A 12,115-nucleotide genomic window follows, 5' to 3' on the forward strand; every position below is an offset into this window, starting at 1 on the left:
GCCTGAAGGCTGCCTCTGAGCTTTTTTCTGTTGAAGGCTAACAGTCAACCAATCTGAGCCACAGCACCACTTCTGGTTTTCAAAGCCGGGCTGATTTGAACGGCTGATCCTCAGATCTCAGCCTCCTGAGTAGCTAGGATTACAAGCATGAGCCACCTGCGCCTGGCCCACTTCTGGTTTTCTGGAGAGCAGAGTTTCACGGATTTTTCTTACTGGCTTGGAACCTTGATCTTCAGATCTCAGCTCGCATTTCAGGCTAGCCGCCAGCTCCAGGCTTTTGCTCCCTCCATTTTTTGCTTTCCTCTCTTCTCTCCTCCCTCCTCACCTCCCTCCCTCCACTCCCCACTCTCTTCTCTTTCCTCCTTCCTCCTCCCTCCTCCCTCCCCTCTGGTACTCAATGCACCTAGCTCCTAGCAGGGAAAAAAAGTTTCCCTTTGTTTTTCTAAAGGAAATCAGGTAAAGGGGGAAGGACATTGACATTTTTTGACTTTCCTTACAATCCAGACATAGGAAAGAAAAAGGATTTCCTTTGGGTGCTTGCCACCACTCTGATCTATGCTGATAAAATACCCCCCCCTTTTTTTTTAACCTTCTAGGAAAATCATGGGACTTCAGCTTCGAAGCTAGATCTCCCCCCTCCCCCCACCCCCAAAGCTGGCCTCTACCACTGGAGCCACACGTCTACTTCTGGCTTTTTCTTTGTGGTGGTCATTGGAGATAAGAGTCTCTTGGACTTCCTTGCCCGGGCTGACTTCGAACCGCGATCCAGGACGATGACAGGCGTAAGTCACCAGCGCTCCGCTTGGATCTATTCGTTTCCACCAACGAAGTGGTGGATGGAGGTGACCCGGCCTCACCTGTGAGTCTAGGGGCGCCCGGCTCAGGTCCGGCCTCCCGAGCAGCGGGTGGGCGAGGCCGGCAGGCCGGACTACAGGATCCAGAGGCCTTTGGAAACTCCCCCCCGCAGCCGTCTGGTTGGCCAGCCGCGGTTTCCCCCAGGAGTGACGCTGCGAACACAGATCCTGATTGGCCAGGCCGGAGCTGAATTCTCCATTTATGGACAGATTGCCCGGCCCGAGCGCAGGCTGAGCCTGAGCGGACTTCACCGAGTTAACTTCAGTAGCTTGTGCAAAAGCGTTTAGAAGCGAGGGCTCGGGGCCGATCCCGAGCACCTGGGGAACCGGTCGCTTCTAGACGATCCCTCGATCCTGCGATCCTAGCAGATCCCCGGGCGGTCTCCAGTTCCCCGCGCGCGCACCGAGCGCGCTCCGCCGGCCGCAGCGCCCTGGGCTTCGCCCTCACCTAGCGCGCGGGGCGGCGGCGGATCCCGCCTGGATGGAGTCACCCCTCGGCTCCCATTGGCTCCTGTGAGCGCTTGGCTGTCCGGAGCCCGGTGCGAGTGGGTTGTTTTTTCTTGGGGGGGGGGGTGTTTTGGATTTTTTTTTTAATTTTTTGACCCTGGGAACCAACTTTGGAAGTTCACCCCGGAGTCTGCGTTCCAGTGCCAGCTCCCAGCCAGCCGGGCCCGGCCCCGCGAGTCACCATGGTGAGTTGGCCGCGCCGCCGCGTCCCGGGACGCCTGATCCCAGCCGGGGAACGAGAATCGGGAAAGGGAGTGTGTGTGTGTGTGGGGGGGGGGACAGGAAGCCCCAGTGTTGGGGGGGCGGGGGGCACCCACCTTGGGCACGCTGCCCAGGCCAGGGGTGGAGAACGGTGGACGCGGGAGTCTGCACGTCTTTGGGCTCTCATTGCCTGCTGCTGGTCTTCAATGAAGGGGTGTGGGGGGGAGGAAGGCAGTTTTGGGGGAGTTGGGGGGGTGCATGTGTGTGTGTGTGGCGGGGAGGGGAAGAGGGGAAGGAGAGGGAGGAGGCAAGGAAAACTTTTTCAAGTCGCTTAACTTTTTGTGGCCGGGTTGCTATGGCTGCCAGCCGCGGGGAGCCCCAGTGTGGGCACATGTGTTTGCAGGGGGGGGGGTACAGCCCTGCCAGGGGGAACCTTTACTCCTGCTGGGAAGTTTGAGGGGGCAGGGGGCCCGCTGTGTGGTCCCCCCCTTAGCCCCCGGCTGCCCCCCCACACACACCCGGGCTGGGAAGGCCCAGCCTGGTCAGGCTGGCCCCCCCCCCACTCCTAGCGCTTGGCATGGCCTCCCTGCCCTGTCCGGGGTCGGAGGCCGGGCAGAGGCCTCAGCTGCTCCTCCTGGCATCGCCCTGCCTCGGAGCCATGCGCAGCCGCACAAAGGCCAGGCAGGGAGGCAGGTAGGGCGAGGATCTGGTGGCGGGCAGCGAGCAAGTGACCTGGGTGCAGCCTGGAACCGCCCCGGCCTGGCGAGGTGATTGCCACCACTCTGGATTGTATGCGAGAAGGACTCAAGATGTTGTTGTTGCTGGGATGGGTGTTGTGTGTGTGCCAATCCTGGAACTTGAACTCAGGACCACGAGCTGTCCCTGAGTTTTCTTTCTCTCCCCTTCTCCCTCCTCTCTTTCTCTCTCTCTCCTTCTCTACCTCTTGAGCTCCAGCTCCACTTCTGGCTTTTTGAGGGTTCGTTGGAGATAACTCTTGTAGACTTTCCTGTCTAGTCCAGCTTTGAACGTTGATCCTCAGATCTCAGCCTCCTGAGTAGTTAGGACGAGCCCCCACGGGCCCGTTGCTCTTTTAACTCTGGCACTTTGGGAATCTATGGAGCTGGCCGCCTGCCTCCTCAATAACCTTCTTTCCATCCCTTGGGCTTTGGTGCCGCGGTGTAGCTTTCCTTCTGAAAGTAAGGATGCTATTTTTGCGAGAGTTGCAGTCTCGCAGAAAGATAGAAAAAAGTTCTACAAGATTTTGTACTTTGCACACTTCCTTCCTTAAAAAGGAATCCTGATTATTATTATTATATGATGGGGCATCCTCTGATTCCTTGTGGTTTAATGGTTTTAAGGGGGAAACTAAGTCACAGTGACACTTCCCTCCCTTACCCCCCCCTCCCCCAGCAATTATATAAAAAAATTCTCCAGCCTCACATGCTGGAAAGATCCACAGTGTTCACATGCAGCCCCTGACCTCCCTTCTGTTAATTCAAAAGAGTGATTAAAAAAATCCAGGGCTGGGAAGGTGGCTCAGTGGTAGAGCACTTGCCTTGCATGCATGAGGTCCTGGGTTCGAGTCCTCAGCACCACATAAACAGAAAAAGCTTGGAGGTGGGGGGGGAGATGGGAAAGGGATGGGAAGGGGAAACAAAGGAGGAGGCAACAATGCTTGATAAGAAATGTATTCATTACCTTGCCCATGTAATTGTAATGCCTCTGTATTTTCACAATTGAAAAAAGAAAAAGAAAAAGCTGGAAGTGGCACTGTGGCTCAAGTGGTAGAGTGCTAGCCTTGAGCTGAAGAGCTGAGGGACAGTGCCTAGGCCCAGAGTTCAAGCTCAAAGACCGAGAAAAAAAAAATCCTTTGTACTAGTACTTAAAGATGAGATAAAATGTATATATCAAGCTTCAACAACAACAAAATCTTTAAATGGTATCTTTGACTGAAGCTTTTACATATTTTACAAAGTCCAAATGTGTCACCTTTGCCCCTAAGAGAATACTTGAACTATAAATAAACTTCCACCTCCGGTGGTTAAAAAGTCAGACTGCCATCTAGTATTTTTGGAATCCCTACCAAAAAGAAGAAAATCATTTATACCAAGCATGCATTTGGGTGGAACTTACTAAATTGGGCATCTGACCACTTAAACTTGAGCAATGTGATTCGTGATGCTTCTGGCACTTTAGAAGGGTTGTAATTATTTTCCATAGCTCGATATTTCTAAAATAAATAAATAAAAATCAATGTGCTTATGTGAAGAGCTTAAAGAATCTTACAGAATTTATTACTTAGATAATAACCATGACAAGACCAAATTTCTCTCATTGAAGTCTTTTTTCAGGACAGACAAAGTGGTCCTACATTTCCCCCTCCCTTTTATTTTTTTTTTTGTCGGTTGTGAGGCTTGAACTCTGGGCCTGGGCGCTGTCCCTCAGCTCCTCAGCTCAAGGCTAGTGCTCTACCACTTGAGCCACAGCTCAGGTTTTCTGGTGGTTAATTGGAGATAAGAGTCTCCCGGCCTTTCCTGCCCGGGCTGGCTTTGAACTGAGATCCTCAGATCTCAGCCTCCTGAGTAGCTAGGATTACAGGCATGAGGCACCAGTGCCTGGCTTCTTACTTTTGTTTTTGATGCAGGTTCTGGGCCTTGAACTCAGGGCCTGGGCTCTGTCTCTGAGATTTTTTTTTTTTTAACTCAAGGCTAGAGTTCTACCACTTAAACCATGGCTCCACTTCCAGCCTTTGGGTGTTTAATTAAAGATAAGTTTCTCTCAGACTTTCCTGCCAGGCTGGCTTTGAATAGATCTTCAGATCTCAGCCTCCAGAGTAGCTAGGATTAAAAGAGTCCTCCACCAGTACCTCGCCTCCCCCCTCCCTCCCTCATTTTTTAAATTGAGATCTGGGAATACCTTGGTTTAGTTTGGTTGATTGCTGTTGAGGTAGAGTGATGATTGGTAAAGTGTATGTAAAGGAAGCATTGTGGGAAGATGACGGGGCAGGGTGTGACTTACCTGTGTCTGGGCTCCCAGCCATCAGTGCAGATGGGCATGTGTGTGCTGTGTATCGGATATACTTTCTGAAGCCACTATTCACTGGTGGGAGAAAAAAAAAAAGGAAACAGCTAGGTGGCCTGAAATGGGAGAAGTACCATTGGTGAGTCTCCTGGATATCCATAGAGTCATTTGGCCCAAGTGAAATGAATCATTTTGTCCCTGATTTGGAGGGGAAAAAAAAGTTTAAGATTGTTCATTAGAATAATGTGACATTGCCTTTAAAAGACAGTATCATCAGTGATTAGCAGTCCCTGTTAGAATATGATGTTTCTTTAAGATGAAGTCAAGCCACAGGTAGCTTCATTTGTTTTTCCAGTGGTTGTCTGGGCCTGCCTAGCTGGTAAATGTCCTCAGCTGCCTAACTTAGAACCGGAAGGGAAGGGACATTAGGTCAGTGGGTGTGGCCAGAAATTAGCGTGGAGAACAAACAGGCCCTTAGTGGAGCACCTGTATTGTATTGTCCTCTCTCTCCTCCCTCACTCCGCCCCCCCCCCTCTCTCACACACACATACACACACATTTTAGGAAGCTTAGTAGCCTATTAGAAAGCTTCTCCACCTGTGCCCAAGGCTCTGCCGAAAGTCGTTCTGTGGTGACTCATAAGGAAGACATTCTGATTCATGAACACCAGGCCCAGTTCCCAGTTCTTTCCTTATCTCCTGGAAAACTCACTGTGGGTCCTGGCTACCTTGGTCAACCCAAGAACACTGCCAGACAGTAGTTACTGGCATCATTTTCTTCATTTCTTCCTCTTTATTTGGTGCCAGTCCTGGGGCTTGAATGGAGGGCTAGATGCTGTCCCCTGGAGCTTTTTTTTTTTTTTTTTTTTTTTTGCTAGTGCTCTACCATTTGAACCACAGCACCACTTCCGACTTTTTCGTAGTTTATTAGAGGTGTCTCCCCCTGACTTTCCTGACTGGCTGGCTTCAAACTGCCATCCTCAGATCTTAGCCTCCTGAGTAGCTTGGATTATAGGTGTGAGCCACCAGTTCCCAGATGATTGTGACTTTTTTTTTTTCTTCTTTTGGTCAGTCGTGGGGCTTGAACTCTGGGCCTGGGCGCTGTCCCTCAGCTCTTCAGCTCAAGGCTAGCGCTCTACCCCTTGAGCCACAGTGCTGCTTCTGGCTTTTTCTGCTTATGTGGTGCTGAGGAATTGAACCCAGGGCCTCATGCATGCAAGGCAAACACTCTACCACTGAGCCACCTTCCTAGCCAGCTTTTTTTTTTTTTTAATAGCACATAAAGGAACTTTTTGTGGGCATGAGCAGTGGAGATTTGACTGATAGAAAGTTTATGTCTGCAGTTCTGCTGAATGCTTTTGGCCTCGGAAATAAAGTCAAATTCATTTGGTTTCTGTGAGTTAAATGTGTAGAAATATTTGAATAAATATGAGCTGGTGCTGGGTGCTGGTGGCTCACGTCTGTAATCCTAGCTACTCAGGAGGCTGAGATCTGAGGATCATGGTTCAAAACCACCCTGGGCAGGAAACTCCATGAGACTCTTTATCTCCAATAAACCACTAGAAAAAGGGAAGTGGTGCTGTAGCTCAAGTGGTAGAGTGCTCACCTTGGGCTGAAGAGCTGAGGGACAGTGCCCAAGTCCAGAGTTCAAGCCCTACCACTGACTAAATAAATAAATTAAAAAAAAAAATATATATATATATACTGGCCACTGCTTCAGAACATATCTAAGATTTTTTTTGTCCTTATTTGAGTATTACTGAGAATAAGTTACAGTTATTATGCACACACACACACACAAAAGGCTTGGAAAAATAGAAATCTGATGGAGTGCTGATTCTAGCTAAGCAAGTTCCTTGGAGGTGATTGCTGGCATGTATTTAGGGAGTGTGGAAATCCATTTCAAATATGTTTTCTGAGAAGGTAACCTAGTTCATTTCTCCTGATTTGCTTATCCCATTGCTAGGAAGTCTCCTAGCCAAAAGCAAATACAATCCAACCAAACAAAATTTAAAAAGACAAAGCATTCAGAAAAATTGTTTTGTATCAGTTCTGGGGCTTAAACTCAAAGCCTAGGCTCTGACCCTGAGCATTTATGCTCAAGGCTAACACTCTACCACTCGAGCCACAGTTCCACTTACTAGCTTTTTTTGGTGGTTAATTGGAGAGTCTCACGGACTTGCCTGCCTGGTTGGCTTCAAATGGCAATTCTCAGATCTCAGCCTCTTGAGTAGCTGGGATTACAGTTGGAATCCCAGCCATCAGCATCCACTTAACATACTGAAATATATTGGAAGCCTCACACAATTACAAGGTATTATGCATTTCATAGGGGAATGTATAAATATGCACAGCCATGATTTTTAAGCTGAGTCATGTACTAAATAAATATAATATACAATGTGCTACATATTATGGAAAGGGCGCTGTGGCTCAAGTGGTAGAGCTCTAGCCATGAGCTGAAGAGCTGACTACACCCAGGCCCAGAGTTCAAGCCCCATGACTGACAAAAATAAAATAAATACTACATATTAGATATCAATAAAGTACATAATTAAAAGATATAATCTATAATGTACTATATATAATTATATATCACAGGTGACATAACTAATATTATATAATGTATAGTATTCACTATATAGTATATATTACATATATAATTATAATACAAGCAACAACTTGTATTTTTTACTTTGATGTGATGCAAAGTTTCTCAGTGGTAGTTTAAAAGCATTTTTTTATTCATATGTACGTGTTGTACGGAGGGGTTACAGTTATATAAGTCAGGTAAAGAGTACAATTCTTTTTGGACAGTGTTTGCTCTCATTATTTGTGTGTATGTGTATGTGTATATATGTGTGTATGTATGTATGTGTGTATACCTTTTGCATGGACTCTGGATCTTATGTTCTCACTTAGCTTTTCCACTCAAGGCTGGCATTCTACCACTTGAGCCGCAGCTCTACTTCCAGGTTTTTGGGTTTTGGGTGGTTAATTAGGGATGAGTCTTATGGACTTTCCTGCCCAGATTGGCTTCAAACTGTACTCATAGCTCAGCCTTCTAAGTAGCCAGGATTACAGGTGTAAATCATCAGAATCCAGCAATTTTAATCTAATTTTGTGGTGTTGAGGATCAGACTGGAGGCATTATGTAGGCTACACAAGTACTTTATTGTTCAGGTCATCTTCAGCCCCTAATATGTATGTATGTATGTATTTATCAGTTGTGCGGCTTGAACTCATCAGGGCCTGGACACTGTCCCTGAACTCTTGCTAATTAAAAATTTTTTTAACCTTGCTTGTGTTGGATATATTCAGAACAAAATGGGGGTTAAAGGTTAAATGCCAAAAGTATTAAAAATAAACATCTCAGCTTTGTAAGCACATTCTATAGTAATGGTGTGCAAAGTGTGTTTTGAATTTCAATGTCAGAATTTATTTTGGCAGAGAAAAGATTTTGGGGCATCCTAGCAAAGGTGGTCCCCACCTCACCAACCCCAGGTCTTGGGGCTTGAACTCTGGGCCTGGGTACTATCCCTGAGTTCTTCAGATCAAGGCTGGCATTCTACCACTTGAGCCACAGTGCCACTTCCAGTTTTCTGTTGGTTTATTGGTGATAAGAGTCTCACGGATGTTCCTGCCTGGGTTGGCTTTGAATCATGATCCTCAGATCTCAGTCTGTTGAATAGCTAGGATTACAGGCATGAGCCACCATTGCCCATTTTGTGTGTGTGTGTGTGTGTGTGTGTGTGTGTGTGTGTGTGTGTGTGTGTGTGTTTAAATATATCTTTATGACAGCCATACTTAAGAGACATATCTGGTATGTGTTAATACACATTGGTAATACCTGGGACTTGAACTCAAGGCCTGGGTGCTGTCTTTGAGCTCTTTTGTGCAAGGCTAACACCCTACCATTTTGAGCCAGCTTTACTTCCAATTTTCTGGTGGTTAATTGGACATAAGAGTCTCATGGACTTTCCTGCCCAGGCTGGCTTTGAACCATGATTCTCAGTTCTCAGCCTCCTGAGTAGCTTGGGTTACAGGTGTGAGCCACCAGCACATAGCTCATCATGGAATTTTAATGACTGCTGACATCCCATCAAATCAGTCAAGTCCCACTGAATGTGGAAAGAGCCATTCAAGGCTACATCGTAAAAGATTCTATACATCTTAGCATCTTTGGGTTTAACAGATGATTCCAAACTTTGTGGCTTTTATATTTCTCATTTTTTCTTGTGATTCTGTGTATTGGCTGGCCAATCTCCCTGTAGACTACCTCATCTGACGTCTGTGGTCAGCTGGTGGCTTAGCTGGGGCCTCACCCATTGGTCTGGGAGTTGGCTGGCTTCCCACAGGGATCTCCTGTCACAACAGGCTGGGCGAAGCCTGTTTATGTAGTAATAACTAAACCACAGCCCGATTACCCAGCACAGCAAAACACCGTGAGCTTTCATAACAGGAATTTCTAATACATTGGTTTATGTTATATTTGCTGTTGTCTTCATTGGTTAAAGCAAGCAACATGGCTAAGTCCAAAGTCAATGTGAAAAAAGAATGCTATAAAGATTCCATTTTTCTTCTTTCAGCTTTTGTTGTTGTTTTGAGAAGCGTGATATATATATATATATATATATATATATATATATATATATATATATATATATATATATATATATATATCTCACGCTTACACACACACACACACACACACACACACACACATATGTAAGCAGAAAGACCTGAATTTGCCATTTTGCATTAGACCTGTATTTGCCATTTTGTATTTTCTTTAACTTGCCTTTCTGCTTCTGTACCCATGCTTGCTAAACCTTGAAGAATGAAGCTGCTATTCTACCCACCCTCGCCCCAGACACTCAGCAGGGAGTACATGACAAAGTACACATTCCAGACCCCCCCCACCCAGGCCTGGGATCAGAGATAGTGGCCATCTGGCAACCTTAGAAGCACCATCCAATTAGTTTAGAGCACAACAATCCACTAGCCCGACCAATTATTAGCCCCAGCCCTTTTCCCCCGCTTTGTATTGCGCCAATCATCTGCTAGAATTATGATTTAAATTTCCTGCATGGTGTATTGATTCGTTGCCAATACAGACTGACGCCTTACCCCTACCAAAGAACATATAAAAAGTGCTGTAACCCTGTGCTGGGGGCCTCTCGTCTGCACTTGGACATCAGTGCACAGAGCTGCACAGAGCTCCGTGCTGGAGCTCGTTGATAAACGACTCATTGCCGCTTGCATTGATCTTTGGTCCCTGGTGGTCTTTCCGGGCGCTCCAAGTCTCCGGGCATTATATTTGGTGCATGGGCCGGGAAGCCCGTTTACAGACCACCCAGATACCTTGATCATTGAGTCGCCAGAAACGGCCGGTAAGTTTTGAGGCATTGCTGATTTATACTGGTTATAACCAATTTGAGAGTTGCTTGCAAGCTTTGTATTTGTGCTAGCAGGGTCAGTGGGAGACATCCCCTGAACCCCTGAACCTTTTGGTGGGCTGCTCCCCGAGGCCGGGTGCTTAGTGCCCGGTCCTCTCTGAGAGCCCTTCTGAACAGACTGACCAGCAGTCTGACACGCTCGCTGTTTGTATTAAGTGTTGTTGGTGCTTAGAACTACCTTCCATTGTGTGTCTCTGTGTTGGTATGTTGATTTCTGTCTGGTTTTTGTCTTAGGAGGTACTTTATGCTTCTGGGTCTGGTCTTTGTTGTTTCTCAGGGTCGCTTCCCTGGTGTCTACCGAGCTTTCTGGCCGGATTATCCAGCCCCCCCCTTTTTGACCTTCTTGACTTGCTTGAGTCTATCTCTGACACACTTTGTGCAGCCCATGATTGGTCAGGCTCTAGGATTGTCACTTGGGCGGAACTAGGGGGACCTGGTCAGCGCATCCATGGGGACGGATGTCTTTGTGTCTAGCGATTTGTGATGCACCCACGAGGGTCCCTACATCAGTGGCCTGGAGTGACCACACCCCCAGCTCCTTATAATTAAGTCTAAATTTTATTCCTTCATTCTGGAAACTGCGAGCAGCGACTCCACCCACCTTCTGGGGGGTGATGACTCCCACCGATCTCCTAAGCGCCCAATCTTTCAACCTTTTGGGATAATTGACCCCCCTCCTAACAGGCCCAGTCGACCTCCCCCCACCCCCCAGACGCCACAATCCAGTGTTTGGACATCTCCAATCCAGGCCTTTCTTTTCCTTCCTGGTCGTTGGTGTGTTTGTCTGGCTACTTTTGTTGCTAGAGATGGGTCAAAAACAGAGTTCCCCTTGGCTGTCCTGACCAGTCATTTTAAGGATGTAAAAGAAAGGGGACACAATTTGAGCGTAAGTCTCAAACAAAGTAAACTCATACCCTCTGCCCATCTGAGTGGCCCACTTTTGGTGTTGGCTGGCCGGGCCCCAGGGAACTTTCCACCTCCCCCTGACTCAAAAGGTAAAGGAACAGATTTTTCTCCCTAGGAAAGCAGGGCACCCCGATCAATTTCTTCCGCCCCCCGGGGAGCCAGCCAAGGCGTTAACCCTAAAAAGATCTGGGACCACTTACCCAACCACCCCACGGTACCCATTCTGCAGGACGGGGAGGGAGGAGCGGATCCCCTCCTTTTTGACCCTCCCCCCTACCCATCTACAGGAGCTGCTGAAGCAGCAGCACCGGAAAGGGGGGACACCGCTGGGGCTGGGGGAGGCCCAGGAATTTTAGCGGGACCCGTACCCCAGACTCCACGGGGGCCCTTCCCCTCCAGGAGATTGGTCCTCCCCATGACACTGGAAACCCTAGACTCCAGTACTGTGCAGACTGGTACAACTGGCATAACCAAAATGCTACGTTTCCTGATAACCCCAGAGATTTAATTTCATTGCTAGATAGTCTGATGAACACTCATCAGCCCACCTGGGAGGACTGTCAACAGCTTCTCAGCACCCTGTTCACAACTGAGGAACGAAGACCAGACCCCCCCCCCACTGCCCCCTCCTTCCAGATGCAGAATGGAATTACAACACTGAAGGGGGCAGGGGCAGACTACAGGTCTATCGCCAGACTCTCATGGCTGGTCTCCCAGCAGCCAATGGCAAACCAACCCATTTGGCCAAAGTTCAGGACAGGTAGAAAGGATGAATTGGATTTTCAAGGAGACCCTAACCAAATTGACCATGGAGACTGGCGGTGACTGGATAGTCCTCCTGCCTTATGCCCTGTTCAGGGTGTGCCATTCCCCCTTTAAAATAGGTCTAACTCCTTATGAGATAATGTTTGGAGTTCCCCCTCCTATAATCCCTGAGACTTGTAACTGCGGGAGATGATGATGATTTTAAACTTTCACGTTCTCTACAAGCTTTGCAGAGTGTTCACGGACAGGTCTGGCCGACATTGAGAGAACTATACACCACAGGATTCCCCCACCCGTGCCCCACCAGTTCAGACCTGGAGACTGGGTCCTAGTAAAACGACACCGTCAAGGGAACTTCCAGCCCCGGTGGAAGGGCCCACTCCAGGTCATCTTGACGACCTGG

At 48.0% G+C, this 12,115-nt stretch overlaps 1 protein-coding gene across 1 annotated transcript in view; it reads left to right on the forward strand.

Annotated features, from left to right (window-relative positions):
- The first annotated feature begins 1,412 nt into the window (after nt 1-1,412).
- Myo1e (myosin IE) overlaps nt 1,413-12,115 on the forward strand; it is a 140,958-nt gene continuing 130,255 nt past the window's right edge. The window contains exon 1 of the mRNA XM_069995289.1: nt 1,413-1,546. Coding sequence (XP_069851390.1) covers nt 1,544-1,546 — 3 coding nt within the window. The 5' untranslated portion in view covers nt 1,413-1,543. The remainder of the gene's footprint in view (nt 1,547-12,115) is intronic.

This window comes from Dipodomys merriami, unplaced genomic scaffold (assembly GCF_024711535.1).
Source record: "Dipodomys merriami isolate MVZ:Mamm:240054 unplaced genomic scaffold, mDipMer1.0.p SCAF_48, whole genome shotgun sequence".
NCBI lineage: Eukaryota > Metazoa > Chordata > Mammalia > Rodentia > Heteromyidae > Dipodomys > Dipodomys merriami.